This window comes from Ranitomeya imitator, chromosome 5 (assembly GCF_032444005.1).
Source record: "Ranitomeya imitator isolate aRanImi1 chromosome 5, aRanImi1.pri, whole genome shotgun sequence".
Lineage (NCBI taxonomy): Eukaryota > Metazoa > Chordata > Amphibia > Anura > Dendrobatidae > Ranitomeya > Ranitomeya imitator.
In genome coordinates this window covers 713,137,229-713,160,510 of record NC_091286.1, presented here as the reverse complement: position 1 = coordinate 713,160,510, position 23,282 = coordinate 713,137,229, and the positions used below count along the sequence as shown (strand labels likewise).

The 23,282-nt window shown below is 37.4% G+C and overlaps 1 protein-coding gene across 1 annotated transcript in view; it reads right to left on the bottom strand.

Annotated features, from left to right (window-relative positions):
- LOC138638929 (zinc finger protein 271-like) overlaps window positions 1–23,282 on the bottom strand; it is a 203,522-nt gene that overhangs the window by 154,351 nt on the left and 25,889 nt on the right. Inside the window, exon 2 of the mRNA XM_069728683.1 lies at window positions 22,284–22,404. Coding sequence (XP_069584784.1) covers window positions 22,284–22,361 — 78 coding nt within the window. The 5' untranslated portion in view covers window positions 22,362–22,404. The remainder of the gene's footprint in view (window positions 1–22,283; window positions 22,405–23,282) is intronic.

The window sequence follows — 23,282 nt, the reverse complement described above, 5'->3', positions numbered from 1 at the left end:
ATAATCGGCCACTCTGAGAGGGCAAAGAAGTAAGGGACTTCTATGAGGTTGAGTCTGCCCGCCATATCTTCAACCACAGAGCCCTCCTCATGGAAATTGCATTTGTGGCAGCCAGTGCTGTGAAGTTCACAACATTCAAAGATGCATTAATCAAAAAGTCTCCCGCTAGAGCGGTCTGATTTGAGATTTCAGCCCCCTCGGATGGCAGGTCCTTATCCTGCAGATCTCTATTCAATGATTCTGACAAGGATATCATGGTCTTAGCTACCCACGTCGCCGCAAAAGAGGGCGAGAGGGCTGAACCTGAAGCTTCAAACACTGAGCGAGCCAGGCTCTCAATGAGTAGTTTTAGAAGCCAACCGAGACACGGGAGGATCCACCGAAGGGGATTCTGCCCACATCTTACGGAGTTCAGGAGCGAAAGGATATCTGGTGTTTAGGGACTTCTGACCAAAGAACCGCTTGACTGGTCGCTCCCTGTGACATTGCACTATAACCTCAAACTCTGGGTGAGTGCAAAATACTCTATGAGACTGTTTTGTCCATCTTAAATGACACCTTATGACCCGAGGCGAAGGTGGATTCATCGTCTATACTCAGGGTTTGGTTGACAGCCTCAATGAGGCTGTCGATTGTCTCCTGGTAATTAGGTGCCTCTAAATTGAGGGACCCTTCAGAATTGTAATCCGAGTTTTGCTCACTAACCTCTTCTGGCGAGGGAGAGCAAGAGACGGAACTCATGGATGCCGAGGCACTAGACGGATTCGAAGACGCTGTGTGGGTTCGTTACCCCTGTGTCTGATTAGAGAGAGAGAGAGCGCGGCCCCTGCAGGCCGGAGGTTCCTGTGAGATGGAGGATTCCTCCAAGACAGGCAAACCACTGTCACTGCCCCTATCTGGGGTCTAAAGGGACTCGATTGCTCTAGTTAGCGACACCACAGATTTCGACAGAGACAGGGCCCATTCCGGGGGACCCGACACACTGGGCTCAGTCGCAGGGGAGGGCTCCTGATCGCGCTAAAAATCGCAGGCCTCACAGAATTGATTGCTCTGGGCAAGTGGAAAAACAGACTGACAGCTAAAACATGAGGTATATAATACCGTGTGGGTCTTGGTCCTAGACCTGGTGGGTCTGTTGAGAGAGAAAGCGAGAGAGAGGAGTTGCCAGACTGGGGGGAGTAACATTTACCCCAGTCCTGTGACCCTGGATCCTGCGGAACAACATAAAAGAAACAGATCCTCTGAGACCAATCTTCAAAAATGCGCGCTCTGCTCGAAGGGGCGGAACCGGAAGCAGATGCGCTCCGGAGGCTTGACTTTCACCCGCGGCCTAGTACCAGCAAAAGCCGGGGACTAAATTTTCGGCGCCTTCCCGAGGATACGGGGGCGGGGCCACCTGAAAACCGAATTTCCCCCGCTGACCTGGACCTGCCAGACGACACAGGGGGAGAGGTGTGCGCATGGAAGCGCCAGGCAGAGCGCTGTAATAGGAGCCCTCCCAGCCCCTTACTCCTGCAACGGATTCCAGCTTCAGGTTAGACAGGGGGCTGTGTAAAGGACGGTGCAGGCATCCTAGCTCCATCGTCCCTTCAGGGGATGAGGAGAGGGACCGTCCGCCTCCTTCCATCACCGCAGTCTTACAATTGGTGATGCAGTGGGGGCCGCACGGACTGCACATATGCACCTGTACAGCCTAGGGTTTCAATACCTTAGGGTGGCCAGGGCTGAGTCTGGCATCTGGCCCACATTGCAGGAGAGGATACGTGGAGGCGACACTCCACATGCTCGCCTGTTGTTGGTTTGGGGAGATTGGACCCTTCAAAAGGGTCCGTCGCCCCTGTCTCATCTTCATGGTAAAAAAAGAGAAAAAAAAGGTCTGGGAATAACCAGACATATGCCTCCTAAAGACACTAAGCTTGAACTGGATTAGCCTGCGGCCAGTGTCAGGGTGTATATGGCGGAGGAGGAGCTAACTTTTTTTCATGTTTACTTAGTGTCAGCCTCCTGGCGGAGGAAGCATACACCCACAGTCCGGTGTCCCCCAATGAGACGAAGGAGAAATTGATAGTCAGCCCAAACTTGTTTTCAGCAATTTGCTGGTGATCTCTTGGCAGCTCTGTCTGTGCTGATACAGCAGTGAGGCGTGAATATACCAAGATACAATCAAATAGTGATACGACCATTCTATGGAGTTCAACTATAGAAGGCAAGGTAGAAAATCTGTAGACTTCTCAGAGAAGAAAAGCAGATTCTCTGAAAGACATCCTGTTAGCTATACTAACAATGGAAGCAGTGACAATAAGAGATTTCTCCTGGCTCCTCTCTGTGGTTCTATAAAAATCTATCAATAACAGGAGAGAGGATGAAGAGGGATGACTATGAGAAGGACTCTCCAAAGTAGAAGAGCAAGTGTCTTCTCTGCCAAAGGAAGATCAATGTACACGGCTGAACATTAGATGTACAGATCTTCTTGAGGGACCGGAAGGTCAGGACTATATGATATTTATATCAGGACTGTATGGGAGGAACACATTATCCTTGTCTGCATGAATTACATGAAGGAGTTAGGAGGAGACATTACTTTGTTACTTGTGGTGGAGTTGGATTCTGCGGCTGAGCACTCCGGATAGGGGATGGATTCAGGAAAGTGATCACTGGAGGGGTTTTGTTTTCCTTACAGTGAATTTAGGGGAATGAAGCAGGTAGTTTGGGATACATAAACAGTTTTAATAAAAAGTAAAAAGAATGGAAATATTTTATAAAAACACATAAGGGACCTCAGAAACTACTGAAGTCACTCAGATCCTTACAGTTTAGGTCCACAGATGCCAGCTCTGCCAGATTAGAGAGGCAAGAGGCAAAATACGACCACGATCATTAGGTGCCAAAGAGCTGCGATGGCAACCGGAGCTGAACAATATCCACTAGATCTAACATGTACAGAAGCCTGAAGTAAGGTCTAATATGCCGCCAGTGCTACAACTGTACATGGAAGTCAGCAATTCTTAGTGAGGCCTCCATGGCCGTCCTGGCACTAGTCACTGCTTGGCAGGCCACAGGGAGTATATGGCTTTTCAGTCTTTTATGTCTTTATTGCTATGAAGGCCCTGGCTTAGGTCTTTGAACAAGCTACTAGTAGGTTCAGGGAGTTGGCATGGGGATCGTCATACAACTGGAACAAAAAAAAGGGACAAAAGCAAAGACAAAATCAGAAGACAGAAGAAGGTGTGAGGGAAATTCTATAAGGAATAACACATAAGGATTTGTCTGCCATTCACAAACTTCACTGTGAACCACAGCTGAGGAGGAGCATCAGCGCGACGGCAGAGGGTCATCCCGAATCCCGTGAGTAGGAGCATCAAATGAGGGGCAGATGTGCAGAAAAGCTGGAAATCCTCCATGTATTATTGGGAGGGGGATTGGAAGAAAACAAGCTAGTTAATATGCGATGAACTTGCCTCCTTATTAGCCCAAGGTCCAGTTACAGACCTGCCATTTCCCGATCAAACGAAAATCATATCTGCAGGTTAATACCGTTATCGGACATGACTGGTTTCCTCTAAGCAACGAAATGCCGCTCAAAGGTCTTCTATTACTTTATGGGGAAATCACAATGTGTGGAATAAAAGAAAAGCCGACCCACTGTTACCAGATCCAACACGGAGGGAAAAACAAACAAAATGTGTCCAATATATAAAAAGAAAGTTCATGTAGAAAGAGACAAGCATTTCCTTTACTTTCCCACTGATTTTAAAGAAAAAAAAAGGAAGAAAACAACATAAAAATTAGGCGTCAATTATAACAAAAAAAATTTCAAAAACTATTTTTTTAAGTCGTATTTATTTATATCCATTTATATCCATGGATGTAACAGGACTATATACGAACATTGACCATGTGATCGGTCTGGAATGATTTGAACTGTTTGTCGCTGGTGACGATAGGATCCCGACAATCCAAAAGGATTTCATCATGAGAAGCGTGTCCTTCAGCTTGAATAACAATCATTTCACGTTCGAGGGGAAGGTTTACCATCAGAAACGGCATAGCCATGGGCTCGAGGGTGGCACCTACGTAAGCAAACTTATTCATGGGCACCTTCGAGTCCTGGCATGAGTTCAATAATACCTTCAGGGATGATATTATCGTCTATAAGCGGTTTATAGATGATGTTTTTATAATAACACAGTATTCGAGTTCCTGGAAATAATCATGTGCAACAACTGGAGAATTGAACTAAAACCTGAGATTAGTAAGATGGAGATCAACTTTTTGGATCTAACGATAAAACATGATGACAAAGGTAAAATAATAAAGAATTTTTTCAAAAAAGTTGACCCCAACAGCTATGTACACTACGAAAGTAACCATTACAACAAATGGCTGACAAATGTACCCAAAAATCAGTATCAACGAATGAGGAAAAATTGTACCTTATTAAAAGATTATAAGGAACAAAGCAAATGACTAAGAGAGAGATTTTTAGAAAGTGAATACCCCAAAAAACTAATTAAAAAAAGCATACGCAGAGACAAAGGGAACTTCACAAAGTAGTTTAATACACGGGACAGAAAATATAAAGTCCACAGATGAATTTTATATCATGAATTTCATCACCACCTTCTCTTCCCAGAATAGTACCATCAGGAACATAATATAGACGCATTGGAAGATTCTACTAAACGACCCGGTCTGTCAGAAAGTATTACCAACTAGACCAGTGGTTGCCTTTAGGAGGGCACCAGCCCTGAAAAACATTTTAGCCCCAGAATTAGGGATGGGGGAGTCAAAAAAGCCCTTATTGCAGGAATCAGCACCTCACAGAAGCCCCGAAGACAAAGGTGGGGAATCTTTTATCTGGACCCGTAGAAGCGCGCAAGCGCGAAACGGCCGTCGTCCTTCACCTCCTTCCCGCACCCTAACCGCTACCAGCCGCTGCTCCATCGTATGTATGTCCACGCATTGCTCTGAATAAAGGACATCTATTTTCGGCAATTTCTGGGTGAGTGCCACTTTCATTCGTTCTTCAGTGAATTTACAGAAATATAGAAGAGTTTACCTCTCCACTCAGCAGATAATAGAAATATAGAAGAGTTTACCTCTCCACTCAGCAGATAATAATAGAAATACAGAAGAGTTTACCTCTCCACTCAGCAGATAATAGATATATAGAAGAGTTTACCTCTCCGCTCAGAAGATCATCGAAATATAGAAGAGTTTACCTCTCCACTCAGCAGATAATAGAAATATAGAAGAGTTTAACTCTCCACTCAGCAGATAATAATAGAAATATAGAAGAGTTTACCTTTCCACTCAGCAGATAATAGTAATATAGAAGAGTTTACCTCTCCACTCAGCAGATAATAGAAATATAGAAGAGTTTATCTCTCCACTCAGCAGACAATAATAGAAATACAGAAGAGTTTACCTCTCCACTCATCAGATAATAATAGTAATATAGAAGAGTTTACCTTTCCACTCAGCAGATAATAATAGAAATACAGAAGAGTTTACCTCTCCACTCAGCAGATAATAGATATATAGAAGAGTTTACCTCTCCGCTCAGCAGATAATAATAGAAATATAGAAGAGTTTACCTCTCCACTCAGCAGATAATAATAGAAATATAGAAGAGTTTACCTCTCCACTCAGCAGATAATAGAAATATAGAAGAGTTTACCTCTCCACTCAGCAGATAATAGAAATATAGAAGAGTTTACCTCTCCACTCAGCAGATAATAATAGAAATATAGAAGAGTTTACCTCTCCGCTCAGCAGATAATAATAGAAATATAGAAGAGTTTACCTCTCCACTCAGCAGATAATAGAAATATAGAAGAGTTTACCTCTCCACTCAGCAGATAATAGAAATATAGAAGAGTTTACCTCTCCGCTCAGCAGATAATAATAGAAATATAGAAGAGTTTACCTCTCCACTCAGCAGATAATAATAGAAATATAGAAGAGTTTACCTCTCCACTCAGCAGATAATAGAAATATAGAAGAGTTTACCTCTACACTCAGCAGATAATAATAGAAATATAGAAGAGTTTACCTCTCCACTCAGCAGATAATAATAGAAATATAGAAGAGTTTACCTCTCCGCTCAGCAGATAATAATAGAAATATAGAAGAGTTTACCTCTCCACTCAGCAGATAATAGAAATATAGAAGAGTTTACCTCTACACTCAGCAGATAATAATAGAAATATAGAAGAGTTTACCTCTCCACTCAGCAGATAATAGAAATATAGAAGAGTTTACCTCTCCACTCAGCAGATAATAGAAATATAGAAGAGTTTACCTCTCCACTCAGCAGATAATAGAAATATAAAAGTTTACCTCTCCGCTCAGCAGATAATAATAGAAATATAGAAGAGTTTACCTCTCCACTCAGCAGATAATAATAGAAATATAGAAGAGTTTACCTCTCCACTCAGCAGATAATAGAAATATAGAAGAGTTTACCTCTCCACTCAGCAGATAATAATAGAAATACAGAAGAGTTTACCTCTCCACTCAGCAGATAATAGAAATATAGAAGAGTTTACCTCTCCACTCAGCAGATAATAGAAATATAGAAGAGTTTACCTCTCCGCTCAGCAGATAATAGAAATATAGAAGAGTTTACCTCTCCACTCAGCAGATAATAATAGAAATATAGAAGAGTTTACCTCTCCACTCAGCAGATAATAATAGAAATATAGAAGAGTTTACCTCTCCGCTCAGCAGATAATAGGAATATAGAAGAGTTTACCTCTCCACTCAGCAGATAATAGAAATATAGAAGAGTTTACCTCTCCACTCAGCAGATAATAGAAATATAGAAGAGTTTACCTCTCCACTCAGCAGATAATAATAGGAATATAGAATAGTTTACCTCTCCGCTCAGCAGATAATAGAAATATAGAATAGTTTACCTCTCCACTCAGCAGATAATAGAAATATAGAAGAGTTTACCTCTCCGCTCAGCAGATAATAGAAATATAGAATAGTTTACTTCTCCACTCAGCAGATAATAGAAATATAGAAGAGTTTACCTCTCCACTCAGCAGGTAATAATAGAAATATACAAGAGTTTACCCCTCCACTCAGCAGATAATAATAGAAATATAGAATAGTTTACCTCTCCGCTCAGCAGATAATAGAAATATAGAAGAGTTTACCTCTCCACTCAGCAGATAATAATAGAAATATAGAAGAGTTTACCTCTCCAGTCAGCAGATAATAATAGAAATATAGAAGAGTTTACCTCTCCGCTCAGCAGATAATAATAGAAATATAGAAGAGTTTACCTCTCCACTCAGCAGATAATAATAGAAATATAGAAGAGTTTACCTCTCCACTCAGCAGATAATAGAAATATAGAAGAGTTTACCTCTCCACTCAGCAGATAATAATAGAAATATAGAAGAGTTTACCTCTCCACTCAGCAGATAATAGAAATATAGAAGAGTTTACCTCTCCACTCAGCAGATAATAATAGAAATATAGAAGAGTTTACCTCTCCACTCAGCAGATAATAGAAATATAGAAGAGTTTACCTCTCCACTCAGCAGATAATAATAGAAATATAGAAGAGTTTACCTCTCCACTCAGCAGATAATAGAAATATACAAGAGTTTACCTCTCCACTCAGCAGATAATAATAGAAATATAGAAGAGTTTACCTCTCCACTCAGCAGATAATAATAGAAATATAGAATAGTTTACCTCTCCGCTCAGCAGATAATAGAAATATAGAAGAGTTTACCTCTCCACTCAGCAGATAATAATAGAAATATAGAAGAGTTTACCTCTCCACTCAGCAGATAATAGAAATATACAAGAGTTTACCTCTCCACTCAGCAGATAATAATAGAAATATAGAAGAGTTTACCTCTCCACTCAGCAGATAATAATAGAAATATAGAAGAGTTTACCTCTCCACTCAGCAGATAATAGAAATATAGAAGAGTTTACCTCTCCACTCAGCAGATAATAATAGAAATATAGAAGAGTTTACCTCTCCACTCAGCAGATAATAATAGAAATATAGAATAGTTTACCTCTCCGCTCAGCAGATAATAGAAATATAGAAGAGTTTACCTCTCCACTCAGCAGATAATAATAGAAATATAGAAGAGTTTACCTCTCCACTCAGCAGATAATAATAGAAATATAGAAGAGTTTACCTCTCCACTCAGCAGATAATAATAGAAATATAGAAGAGTTTACCTCTCCACTCAGCAGATAATAGAAATATAGAAGAGTTTACCTCTCCACTCAGCAGATAATAATAGAAATATAGAAGAGTTTACCTCTCCACTCAGCAGATAATAGAAATATAGAAGAGTTTACCACTCCACTCAGCAGATAATAATAGAAATATAGAAGAGTTTACCTCTCCACTCAGCAGATAATAGAAATATAGAAGAGTTTACCTCTCCACTCAGCAGATAATAATAGAAATATAGAAAAGTTTACCTCTCCACTCAGCAGATAATAATAGAAATATAGAAGAATTTACCTCTCCACTCAGCAGATAATAATAGAAATATAGAAGAGTTTACCTCTCCACTCAGGAGATAATAGTAGAAATATAGAAGAGTTTACCTCTCCACTCAGCAGATAATAATAGAAATATAGAAGAGTTTACCTCTCCGCTCAGCAGATAATAATAGAAATATAGAAGAGTTTACCTCTCCACTCAGCAGATAATAATAGAAATATAGAAGAGTTTACCTCTCCGCTCAGCAGATAATAGAAATATAGAAGAGTTTACCTCTCCACTCAGCAGATAATAATAGAAATATAGAAGAGTTTACTTCTCCACTCAGCAGATAATAGAAATATAGAAGAGTTTACCTCTCCACTCAGCAGGTAATAATAGAAATATACAAGAGTTTACCCCTCCACTCAGCAGATAATAATAGAAATATAGAAGAGTTTACCTCTCCGCTCAGCAGATAATAGAAATATAGAATAGTTTACTTCTCCACTCAGCAGATAATAGAAATATAGAAGAGTTTACCTCTCCACTCAGCAGGTAATAATAGAAATATACAAGAGTTTACCCCTCCACTCAGCAGATAATAATAGAAATATAGAATAGTTTACCTCTCCGCTCAGCAGATAATAGAAATATAGAATAGTTTACCTCTCCACTCAGCAGATAATAATAGAAATATAGAAGAGTTTACCTCTCCACTCAGCAGATAATAATAGAAATATAGAAGAGTTTACCTCTCCACTCAGCAGATAATAATAGAAATATAGAAGAGTTTACCTCTCCACTCAGCAGATAATAGAAATATAGAAGAGTTTACCTCTCCACTCAGCAGATAATAGAAATATAGAAGAGTTTACCTCTCCACTCAGCAGATAATAATAGAAATATAGAAGAGTTTACCTCTCCACTCAGCAGATAATAATAGAAATATAGAAGAGTTTACCTCTCCACTCAGCAGATAATAATAGAAATATAGAAGAGTTTACCTCTCCACTCAGCAGATAATAGAAATATAGAAGGGTTTACCTCTCCACTCAGCAGATAATAATAGAAATATAGAAGAGTTTACCTCTCCACTCAGCAGATAATAATAGAAATATAGAAGAGTTTACCTCTCCACTCAGCAGATAATAATAGAAATATAGAAGAGTTTACCTCTCCGCTCAGCAGATAATAATAGAAATATAGAAGAGTTTACCTCTCCGCTCAGCAGATAATAATAGAAATATAGAAGAGTTTACCTCTCCACTCAGCAGATAATAATAGAAATATAGAAGAATTTACCTCTCCGCTCAGCAGATAATAGAAATATAGAATACTTTACCTCTCCACTCAGCAGATAATAGAAATATAGAAGAGTTTACCTCTCCACTCAGCAGATAATAGAAATATAGAAGAGTTTACCTCTCCACTCAGCAGATAATAATAGAAATATAGAAGAGTTTACCTCTCCGCTCAGCAGATAATAATAGAAATATAGAAGAGTTTACCTCTCCACTCAGCAGATAATAATAGAAATATAGAAGAGTTTACCTCTCCGCTCAGCAGATAATAATAGAAATATAGAAGAGTTTACCTCTCCGCTCAGCAGATAATAATAGAAATATAGAAGAGTTTACCTCTCCGCTCAGCAGATAATAGAAATATAGAGGAGTTTACCTCTCCACTCAGCAGATAATAGAAATATAGAAGAGTTTACCTCTCCGCTCAGCAGATAATAGAAATATAGAAGAGTTTACCTCTCCACTCAGCAGATAATAATAGAAATATAGAAGAGTTTACCTCTCCGCTCAGCAGATAATAGGAATATAGAAGAGTTTACCTCTCCACTCAGCAGATAATAGAAATATAGAAGAGTTTACCTCTCCACTCAGCAGATAATAGAAATATAGAAGAGTTTACCTCTCCACTCAGCAGATAATAATAGGAATATAGAAGAGTTTACCTCTCCACTCAGCAGATAATAATAGAAATATAGAAGAGTTTACCTCTCCACTCAGCAGATAATAGAAATATATAAGAGTTTACCTCTCCACTCAGCAGATAATAATAGAAATATAGAAGAGTTTACCTCTCCGCTCAGCAGATAATAATAGAAATATAGAAGAGTTTACCTCTCCACTCTGCAGATAATAGAAATATAGAAGAGTTTACCTCTCCGCTCAGCAGATAATAGAAATATAGAAGAGTTTACCTATCCACTCAGCAGATAATAATAGAAATATAGAAGAGTTTACCTCTCCACTCTGCAGATAATAGAAATATAGAATAGTTTACCTCTCCACTCAGCAGATAATAATAGAAATATAGAAGAGTTTACCTCTCCACTCTGCAGATAATAGAAATATAGAAGAGTTTACCTCTCCGCTCAGCAGATAATAGAAATATAGAAGAGTTTACCTATCCACTCAGCAGATAATAATAGAAATATAGAAGAGTTTACCTCTCCGCTCAGCAGATAATAGAAATATAGAATAGTTTACCTCTCCGCTCAGCAGATAATAGAAATATAGAGGAGTTTACCTCTCCACTCAGCAGATAATAGAAATATAGAAGAGTTTACCTCTCCACTCAGCAGATAATAATAGAAATATAGAAGAGTTTACCTCTCCACTCAGCAGATAATAATAGAAATATAGAAGAGTTTACCTCTCCGCTCAGCAGATAATAGAAATATAGAATAGTTTACCTCTCCGCTCAGCAGATAATAGAAATATAGAGGAGTTTACCTCTCCACTCAGCAGATAATAGAAATATAGAAGAGTTTACCTCTCCACTCAGCAGATAATAATAGAAATATACAAGAGTTTACCTCTCCACTCAGCAGATAATAATAGAAATATAGAAGAGTTTACCTCTCCACTCAGCAGATAATAGATATATAGAAGAGTTTACCTCTCCACTCAGCAGATAATAATAGAAATATAGAAGAGTTTACCTCTCCGCTCAGCAGATAATAGAAATATAGAATAGTTTACCTCTCCACTCAGCAGATAATAATAGAAATATAGAAGAGTTTACCTCTCCACTCAGCAGATAATAATAGAAATATAGAAGAGTTTACCTCTCCACTCAGCAGATAATAATAGAAATATAGAAGAGTTTACCTCTCCACTCAGCAGATAATAGAAATATAGAAGAATTTACCTCTCCGCTCAGCAGATAATAGAAATATAGAATAGTTTACCTCTCCACTCAGCAGATAATAGAAATATAGAAGAGTTTACCTCTCCGCTCAGCAGATAATAGAAATATAGAATAGTTTACCTCTCCACTCAGCAGATAATAATAGAAATATAGAAGAGTTTACCTCTCCACTCAGCAGATAATAATAGAAATATAGAAGAGTTTACCTCTCCACTCAGCAGATAATAATAGAAATATAGAAGAGTTTACCTCTCCACTCAGCAGATAATAGAAATATAGAAGAGTTTACCTCTCCACTCAGCAGATTATAGAAATATAGAAGAGTTTACCTCTCCACTCAGCAGATAATAATAGAAATATAGAAGAGTTTACCTCTCCGCTCAGCAGATAATAATAGAAATATAGAAGAGTTTACCTCTCCGCTCAGCAGATAATAATAGAAATATAGAAGAGTTTACCTCTCCACTCAGCAGATAATAATAGAAATATAGAAGAGTTTACCTCTCCGCTCAGCAGGTAATGATAGAAATATAGAAGAGTTTACCTCTCCACTCAGCAGGTAATGATAGAAATATAGAAGAGTTTACCTCTCCACTCAGCAGATAATAATAGAAATATAGAAGAGTTTACCTCTCCACTCAGCAGATAATAATAGAAATATAGAAGAATTTACCTCTCCGCTCAGCAGATAATAGAAATATAGAAGAGTTTACTTCTCCACTCAGCAGATAATAGAAATATAGAAGAGTTTACCTCTCCACTCAGCAGATAATAATAGAAATATAGAAGAGTTTACCTCTCCGCTCAGCAGATAATAATAGAAATATAGAAGAGTTTACCTCTCCGCTCAGCAGATAATAATAGAAATATAGAAGAGTTTACCTCTCCACTCAGCAGATAATAATAGAAATATAGAAGAGTTTACCTCTCCGCTCAGCAGGTAATGATAGAAATATAGAAGAGTTTACCTCTCCACTCAGCAGGTAATGATAGAAATATAGAAGAGTTTACCTCTCCACTCAGCAGATAATAATAGAAATATAGAAGAGTTTACCTCTCCACTCAGCAGATAATAATAGAAATATAGAAGAATTTACCTCTCCGCTCAGCAGATAATAGAAATATAGAAGAGTTTACTTCTCCACTCAGCAGATAATAGAAATATAGAAGAGTTTACCTCTCCACTCAGCAGATAATAGAAATATAGAAGAGTTTACCTCTCCACTAAGCAGATAATAGAAATATAGAAGAGTTTACCTCTCCACTCAGCAGATAATAATAGAAATATAGAAGAGTTTACCTCTCCGCTCAGCAGATAATAATAGAAATATAGAAGAGTTTACCTCTCCACTCTGCAGATAATAGAAATATAGAAGAGTTTACCTCTCCGCTCAGCAGATAATAATAGAAATATAGAAGAGTTTACCTCTCCACTCAGCAGATAATAATAGAAATATAGAAGAGTTTACCTCTCCGCTCAGCAGATAATAATAGAAATATAGAAGAGTTTACCTCTCCGCTCAGCAGATAATAATAGAAATATAGAAGAGTTTACCTCTCCACTCTGCAGATAATAGAAATATAGAAGAGTTTACCTCTCCGCTCAGCAGATAATAATAGAAATATAGAAGAGTTTACCTCTCCACTCTGCAGATAATAGAAATATAGAAGAGTTTACCTCTCCACTCAGCAGATAATAGAAATATAGAAGAGTTTACCTCTCCACTCAGCAGATAATAGAAATATAGAAGAGTTTACCTCTCCACTCAGCAGATAATAGAAATATAGAAGAGTTTACCTCTCCGCTCAGCAGATAATAATAGAAATATAGAAGAGTTTACCTCTCCACTCTGCAGATAATAGAAATATAGAAGAGTTTACCTCTCCGCTCAGCAGATAATAATAGATATATAGAAGAGTTTACCTCTCCGCTCAGCAGATAATAGAAATATAGAAGAGTTTACCTCTCCGCTCAGCAGATAATAATAGAAATATAGAAGAGTTTACCTCTCCACTCTGCAGATAATAGAAATATAGAAGAGTTTACCTCTCCGCTCAGCAGATAATAATAGATATATAGAAGAGTTTACCTCTCCGCTCAGCAGATAATAGAAATATAGAAGAGTTTACCTCTCCGCTCAGCAGATAATAATAGAAATATAGAAGAGTTTACCTCTCCACTCTGCAGATAATAGAAATATAGAAGAGTTTACCTCTCCACTCTGCAGATAATAGAAATATAGAAGAGTTTACCTCTCCGCTCAGCAGATAATAATAGAAATATAGAAGAGTTTACCTCTCCGCTCAGCAGATAATAATAGATATATAGAAGAGTTTACCTCTCCGCTCAGCAGATAATAGAAATATAGAAGAGTTTACCTCTCCACTCAGCAGATAATAGAAATATAGAAGAGTTTACCTCTCCGCTCAGCAGATAATAATAGAAATATAGAAGAGTTTACCTCTCCACTCTGCAGATAATAGAAATATAGAAGAGTTTACCTCTCCACTCTGCAGATAATAATAGAAATATAGAAGAGTTTACCTCTCCACTCAGCAGATAATAATAAAAATATAGAAGAGTTTACCTCTCCGCTCAGCAGATAATAATAGAAATATAGAAGAGTTTACCTCTCCACTCAGCAGATAATAGAAATATAGAAGAGTTTACCTCTCCGCTCAGCAGATAATAGAAATATAGAAGAGTTTACCTCTCCTCTCAGCAGATAATAATAGAAATATAGAAGAGTTTGCCTCTCCGCTCAGCAGATAATAGAAATATAGAAGAGTTTACCTCTCCACTCAGCAGATAATAGAAATATAGAAGAGTTTACCTCTCCGCTCAGCAGATAATAGAAATATAGAAGAGTTTACCTCTCCACTCAGCAGATAATAGAAATATAGAAGAGTTTACCTCTCCACTCAGCAGATAATAGAAATATAGAAGAGTTTACCTCTCCACTCAGCAGATAATAATAGGAATATAGAAGAGTTTACCTCTCCACTCAGCAGATAATAATAGAAATATAGAAGAGTTTACCTCTCCACTCAGCAGATAATAGAAATATAGAAGAGTTTACCTCTCCACTCAGCAGATAATAATAGAAATATAGAAGAGTTTACCTCTCCGCTCAGCAGATAATAGAAATATAGAAGAGTTTACCTCTCCACTCAGCAGATAATAATAGAAATATAGAAGAGTTTACCTCTCCACTCAGTAGATAATAATAGAAATATAGAAGAGTTTACTTCTCCACTCAGCAGATAATAATAGAAATATAGAAGAGTTTACTTCTCCACTCAGCAGATAATAGAAATATAGAAGAGTTTGCCTCTCCACTCAGCAGATAATAATAGAAATATAGAAGAGTTTACCTCTCCACTCAGCAGATAATAATAAAAATATAGAAGAGTTTACCTCTCCGCTCAGCAGATAATAGAAATATAGAAGAGTTTACCTCTCCACTCAGCAGAAAATAATAGAAATATAGAAGAGTTTACCTCTCCACTCAGCAGAAAATAATAGAAATATAGAAGAGTTTACCTCTCCACTCAGCAGAAAATAATAGAAATATAGAAGAGTTTACCTCTCCACTCAGCAGACAATAATAGAAATATAGAAGAGTTTACCTCTCCACTCAGCAGATAATAATAGAAATATAGAAGAGTTTACCTCTCCACTCAGCAGATAATAATAGAAATATAGAAGAGTTTACCTCTCCACTCAGCAGATAATAATAGAAATATAGAAGAGTTTACCTCTCCACTCAGCAGATAATAATAGAAATATAGAAGAGTTTACCTCTCCGCTCAGCAGATAATAATAGAAATATAGAAGAGTTTACCTCTCCACTCAGCAGATAATAATAGAAATATAGAAGAGTTTACCTCTCCACTCAGCAGATAATAGAAATATAGAAGAGTTTACCTCTCCACTCAGCAGATAATAGAAATATAGAAGAGTTTACCTCTCCACTCAGCAGATAATAATAGAAATATAGAAGAGTTTACCTCTCCACTCTGCAGATAATAGAAATATAGAATAGTTTACCTCTCAGCTCAGCAGATAATAGAAATATAGAAGAGTTTACCTCTCTGCTCAGCAGATAATAGAAATATAGAAGAGTTTACCTCTCCGCTCAGCAGATAATAATAGAAATATAGAAGAGTTTACCTCTCCGCTCAGCAGATAATAGAAATATAGAAGAGTTTACCTCTCCGCTCAGCAGATAATAATAGAAATATAGAAGAGTTTACCTCTCCGCTCAGCAGGTAATAATAGAAATATAGAAGAGTTTACCTCTCCGCTCAGCAGATAATAGAAATATAGAAGAGTTTACCTCTCCGCTCAGCAGATAATAATAGAAATATAGAAGAGTTTACCTCTCCACTCAGCAGATAATAATAGAAATATAGAAGAGTTTACCTCTCCACTCAGCAGGTAATGATAGAAATATAGAAGAGTTTACCTCTCCACTCAGCAGATAATAATAGAAATATAGAAGAATTTACCTCTCCGCTCAGCAGATAATAGAAATATAGAAGAGTTTACCTCTCCACTCAGCAGATAATAGAAATATAGAAGAGTTTACCTCTCCACTCAGCAGATAATAGAAATATAGAAGAGTTTACCTCTCCACTCAGCAGATAATAGAAATATAGAAGAGTTTACCTCTCCACTCAGCAGATAATAATAGAAATATAGAAGAGTTTACCTCTCCGCTCAGCAGATAATAATAGAAATATAGAAGAGTTTACCTATCCGCTCAGCAGATAATAATAGAAATATAGAAGAGTTTACCTCTCCACTCTGCAGATAATAGAAATATAGAAGAGTTTACCTCTCCACTCAGCAGATAATAGAAATATAGAAGAGTTTACCTCTCCGCTCAGCAGATAATAATAGAAATATAGAAGAGTTTACCTCTCCACTCTGCAGATAATAATAAAAATATAGAAGAGTTTATCTCTCCGCTCAGCAGATAATAATAGAAATATAGAAGAGTTTACCTCTCCGCTCAGCAGATAATAGAAATATAGAAGAGTTTACCTCTCCACTCAGCAGATAATAGAAATATAGAAGAGTTTACCTCTCCACTCAGCAGATAATAGAAATATAGAAGAGTTTACCTCTCCACTCAGCAGATAATAATAGAAATATAGAAGAGTTTACCTCTCCGCTCAGCAGATAATAGAAATATAGAAGAGTTTACCTCTCCACTCAGCAGATAATAGAAATATAGAAGAGTTTACCTCTCCACTCAGCAGATAATAGAAATATAGAAGAGTTTACCTCTCCACTCAGCAGATAATAATAGAAATATAGAAGAGTTTACCTCTCCGCTCAGCAGATAATAGAAATATAGAAGAGTTTACCTCTCCACTCAGCAGATAATAGAAATATAGAAGAGTTTACCTCTCCACTCAGCAGATAATAATAGAAATATAGAAGAGTTTACCTCTCCGCTCAGCAGATAATAGAAATATAGAAGAGTTTACCTCTCCACTCAGCAGATAATAGAAATATAGAAGAGTTTACCTCTCCACTCAGCAGATAATAGAAATATAGAAGAGTTTACCTCTCCACTCAGCAGATAATAGAAATATAGAAGAGTTTACCTCTCCACTCAGCAGATAATAATAGGAATATAGAAGAGTTTACCTCTCCACTCAGCAGATAATAATAGAAATATAGAAGAGTTTACCTCTCCGCTCAGCAGATAATAGAAATATAGAAGAGTTTACCTCTCCACTCAGCAGATAATAGAAATATAGAAGAGTTTACCTCTCCGCTCAGCAGATAATAGAAATATAGAAGAGTTTACCTCTCCACTCAGCAGATAATAGAAATATAGAAGAGTTTACCTCTCCGCTCAGCAGATAATAGAAATATAGAAGAGTTTACCTCTCCGCTCAGCAGATAATAGAAATATAGAAGAGTTTACCTCTCCACTCAGCAGATAATAGAAATATAGAAGAGTTTACCTCTCCACTCAGCAGATAATAGAAATATAGAAGAGTTTACCTCTCCACTCAGCAGATAATAGAAATATAGAAGAGTTTACCTCTCCACTCAGCAGATAATAGAAATATAGAAGAGTTTACCTCTCCACTCAGCAGATAATAATAGAAATGTAGAAGAGTTTACCTCTCCACTCAGCAGATAATAATAGAAATATAGAAGAGTTTACCTCTCCACTCAGCAGATAATAGAAATATAGAAGAGTTTACCTCTCCACTCAGCAGATAATAGAAATATAGAAGAGTTTACCTCTCCACTCAGCAGATAATAATAGAAATATAGAAGAGTTTACCTCTCCGCTCAGCAGATAATAGAAATATAGAAGAGTTTACCTCTCCACTCAGCAGATAATAATAATAATAATAATAATAATTTTATTTATATAGCGCCAACATATTCCGCAGCGCTTTACAAATTATAGAGGGGACTTGTACAGACAATAAACATTACAGCATAACAGAAATACAGTTCAAAACAGATACCAGGAGGAGTGAGGGCCCTGCTCGCAAGCTTACAAACTATGGGGAAAAGGGGAGACACGAGAGGTGGATGGTAACAATTGCTTTAGTTATTCGGACCAGCTATAGTGTAAGGCTCAGGTGTTCATGTAAAGCTGCATGAACCAGTTACCTGCCTAAGTATGTAGCAGTACAGACACAGAGGGCTAATACTGCATAAAGTGTATGAGAACATGATGCGAGGAACCTTTTTTTTTTTTTTTTTTTTTTTTATTATAAATAGGCCACACAGGGATCGTTAGGTTAATGCATTGAGGCGGTAGGCCAGTCTGAACAAATGAGTTTTTAGGGCACGCTTAAAACTGTGGGGATTGGGGATTAATCGTATTAACCTAGGTAGTGCATTCCAAAGAATCGGCGCAGCACGTGTAAAGTCTTGGAGACGGGAGTGGGAGGTTCTGATTATTGAGGATGCTAACCTGAGGTCATTAGCGGAGCGGAGGGCACGGGTAGGGTGGTAGACTGATACCAGGGAGGAGATGTAGGGTGGTGCTGAGCCATGGAGTGCTTTGTGGATGAGGGTAGTAGTTTTGTACTGGATTCTGGAGTGGATGGGTAGCCAGTGTAATGACTGGCACAGGGTAGAGGCATCGGTGTAACGGTTGGTGAGGAATATGATCCTGGCTGCAGCATTCAGGACAGATTGGAGCGGGGAGAGTTTTGCAAGAGGGAGACCGATTAGTAGAGAGTTACAATAGTCCAGACGAGAATGAATAAGTGAAACAGTCAGAGTTTTTGCAGAGTCGAAATTAAGAAAAATAATAGATAATAGATAATAGAAATATAGAAGAGTTTACCTCTCCACTCAGCAGATAATAATAGAAATATAGAAGAGTTTACCTCTCCACTCAGCAGATAATAGAAATATAGAAGAGTTTACCTCTCCACTCAGCAGATAATAGAAATATAGAAGAGTTTACCTCTCCACTCAGCAGATAATAGAAATATAGAAGAGTTTACCTCTCCACTCAGCAGATAATAATAGAAATATAGAAGAGTTTACCTCTCCACTCAGCAGATAATAGAAATATAGAAGAGTTTACCTCTCCGCTCAGCAGATAATAGAAATATAGAAGAGTTTACCTCTCCGCTCAGGAGATAATAGAAATATAGAAGAGTTTACCTCTCCACTCAGCAGATAATAATAGATATATAGAAGAGTTTACCTCTCCACTCAGCAGATAATAGAAATATAGAAGAGTTTACCTCTCCGCTCAGCAGATAATAGAAATATAGAAGAGTTTACCTCTCCACTCAGCAGATAATAATAGAAATATAGAAGAGTTTACCTCTCCCCTCAGCAGATAATAATAGAAATATAGAAGAGTTCACCTCTCCACTCAGCAAATAGAAATATAGAAGAGTTTACCTCTCCACTCAGCAGATAATAGAAATATAGAAGAGTTTACCTCTCCACTCAGCAGATAATAATAGAAATATAGAAGAGTTCACCTCTCCACTCAGCAAATAGAAATATAGAAGAGTTTACCTCTCCACTCAGCAGATAATAGAAATATAGAAGAGTTTACCTCTCCGCTCAGCAGATAATAGAAATATAGAAGAGTTTACCTCTCCACTCAGCAGATAATAATAGAAATATAGAAGAGTTCACCTCTCCACTCAGCAGATAATAGAAATATAGAAGAGTTTACCTCTCCACTCAGCAGATAATAATAGAAATATAGAAGAGTTTACCTCTCCGCTCAGCAGATAATAGAAATATAGAAGAGTTTACCTCTCCACTCAGCAGATAATAATAGAAATATAGAAGAGTTTACCTCTCCGCTCAGCAGATAATAGAAATATAGGAGAGTTTACCTCTCCACTCAGCAGATAATAATAGAAATATAGAAGAGTTTACCTCTCCACTCAGCAGATAATAATAGAAATATAGAAGAGTTTACCTCTCCGCTCAGCAGATAATAGAAATATAGAAGAGTTTACCTCTCCACTCAGCAGATAATAGAAATATAGAAGAGTTTACCTCTCCGCTCAGCAGATAATAGAAATATAGAAGAGTTTACCTCTCCACTCAGCAGATAATAATAGAAATATAGAAGAGTTTACCTCTCCACTCAGCAGATAATAATAGAAATATAGAAGAGTTTACCTCTCCGCTCAGCAGATAATAGAAATATAGAAGAGTTTACCTCTCCACTCAGCAGATAATAGAAATATAGAAGAGTTTACCTCTCCTCTCAGCAGATAATGATAGAAATATAGAAGAGTTTACCTCTCCACTCAGCAGATAATAGAAATATAGAAGAGTTTACCTCTCCACTCAGCAGATAATAATAGAAATATAGAAGAGTTTACCTCTCCACTCAGCAGATAATAGAAATATAGAAGAGTTTACCTCTCCTCTCAGCAGATAATGATAGAAATATAGAAGAGTTTACCTCTCCACTCAGCAGATAATAGAAATATAGAAGAGTTTACCTCTCCACTCAGCAGATAATAGAAATATAGAAGAGTTTACCTCTCCGCTCAGCAGATAATAGAAATATAGAAGAGTTTACCTCTCCGCTCAGCAGATAATAGAAATATAGAAGAGTTTACCTCTCCACTCAGCAGATAATAGAAATATAGAAGAGTTTACCTCTCCACTCAGCAGATAATAATAGAAATATAGAAGAGTTTACCTCTCCTCTCAGCAGATAATAATAGAAATATAGAAGAGTTTACCTCTCCGCTCAGCAGATAATAGAAATATAGAAGAGTTTACCTCTCCTCTCAGCAGATAATAATAGAAATATAGAAGAGTTTGCCTCTCCGCTCAGCAGATAATAGAAATATAGAAGAGTTTACCTCTCCACTCAGCAGATAATAATAGAAATATAGAAGAGTTTACCTCTCCACTCAGCAGATAATAGAAATATAGAAGAGTTTACCTCTCCACTCAGCAGATAATAATAGAAATATAGAAGAGTTTACCTCTCCACTCAGCAGATAATAATAGAAATATAGAAGAGTTTACCTCTCCACTCAGCAGATAATAGAAATATAGAAGAGTTTACCTCTCCGCTCAGCAGATAATAGAAATATAGAAGAGTTTACCTCTCCTCTCAGCAGATAATAATAGAAATATAGAAGAGTTTACCTCTCCACTCAGCAGATAATAATAGAAATATAGAAGAGTTTACCTCTCCACTCAGCAGATAATAGAAATATAGAAGAGTTTACCTCTCCACTCAGCAGATAATAATAGATATATAGAAGAGTTTACCTCTCCACTCAGCAGATAATAATAGAAATATAGAAGAGTTTACCTCTCCACTCAGCAGATAATAGAAATATAGAAGAGTTTACCTCTCCACTCAGCAGATAATAATAGAAATATAGAAGAGTTTACCTCTCCTCTCAGCAGATAATAATAGAAATATAGAAGAGTTTACCTCTCCACTCAGCAGATAATAGAAATATAGAAGAGTTTACCTCTCCACTCAGCAGATAATAATAGATATATAGAAGAGTTTACCTCTCCACTCAGCAGATAATAATAGAAATATAGAAGAGTTTACCTCTCCGCTCAGCAGATAATAGAAATATAGAAGAGTTTACCTCTCCACTCAGCAGATAATAATAGAAATATAGAAGAGTTTACCTCTCCACTCAGCAGATAATAATAGAAATATAGAAGAGTTTACCTCTCCACTCAGCAGATAATAATAGAAATATAGAAGAGTTTACCTCTCCACTCAGCAGATAATAGAAATATAGAAGAGTTTACCTCTCCACTCAGCAGATAATAATAGAAATATAGAAGAGTTTACCTCTCCACTCAGCAGATAATAATAGAAATATAGAAGAGTTTACCTCTCCACTCAGCAGATAATAGAAATATAGAAGAGTTTACCTCTCCGCTCAGCGGATAATAGAAATATAGAAGAGTTTACCTCTCCACTCAGCAGATAATAATAGAAATATAGAAGAGTTTACCTCTCCGCTCAGCAGATAATAGAAATATAGAAGAGTTTACCTCTCCACTCAGCAGATAATAATAGAAATATAGAAGAGTTTACCTCTCCACTCAGCAGATAATAGAAATATAGAAGAGTTTACCTCTCCACTCAGCAGATAATAATAGAAATATAGAAGAGTTTACCTCTCCACTCAGCAGGGAGATGATCTGTAAGGCGAAGTCCATTATTCTTGCTGTAATCTCTTTCTTGTCTCCATCCATCTTTGTTGGGTCCTTCCGGAGTAAACACTGTATGATCTGGGGGCTGGAGGTCACAGAGCGGCACCATCATTAGTAAAGAAGACTTAGAGAGATTCACGATTTTAAGAACATTTATGGTGATTACTTAGAAATGTGGTGGAAAAGAGTGAAACATAACATAACACTATTTTAGCATCATTCTAATCGTTACGACTTTTCATAATACATAACAGAAGACACATATGAATGTTATTCACGTCTATATACAAGAACAAATGATTGATCACACACAGAAATGTCGCCATTACAACTCATTGCTGGGGCATCTTTGCTTTTAGGTTCATGATCAAAAAAAGATAAGGAACAGTTATTAGGATTTGTACTGTTATATTTAATATTTTATACCTTGCTTTGATAATCATTGACAACATCATTTGACAACAAAAATGGAGAAAAGGGAGAAACAAATCAGCAGTGGAAAAACAAGTGGTGACGAGGAGCAAGGATCAGGTTTTATTGCAAATATTTCTAAGAAAATATTAATTGATGATGAAAATATCGGTGTTAAACAAGGGGTTATCTTTTGGACTGAGCACACGTCAACTGGTTTCAATGAAATATTGATTGGCAGAATTTGTTTTAGGTCTCAAACTGAAAGAGTGGTTTAGTAACAGAATGGCTATGGAATCAGTGTCGGTTGGTGAACCTAACTTGAAAGAAGTATCTTTGTGAAATCAGAGTAATTTTGTGCCACCAAATAGTCCACCAGTAATAGAAGCATTTATAACTGCGGTTACTAGAATCATAGAATTGTAGAGTTGGAAGGGACCTCCGGGTCATCTGGTCCAACCCCCGGCTCAAAGCAAGATTCATGAAATCATCCCAGACAGATGTCTGTCCAGCCTCTGTGTGAAGACTTCCATTGGAGGAGAACTCACCACC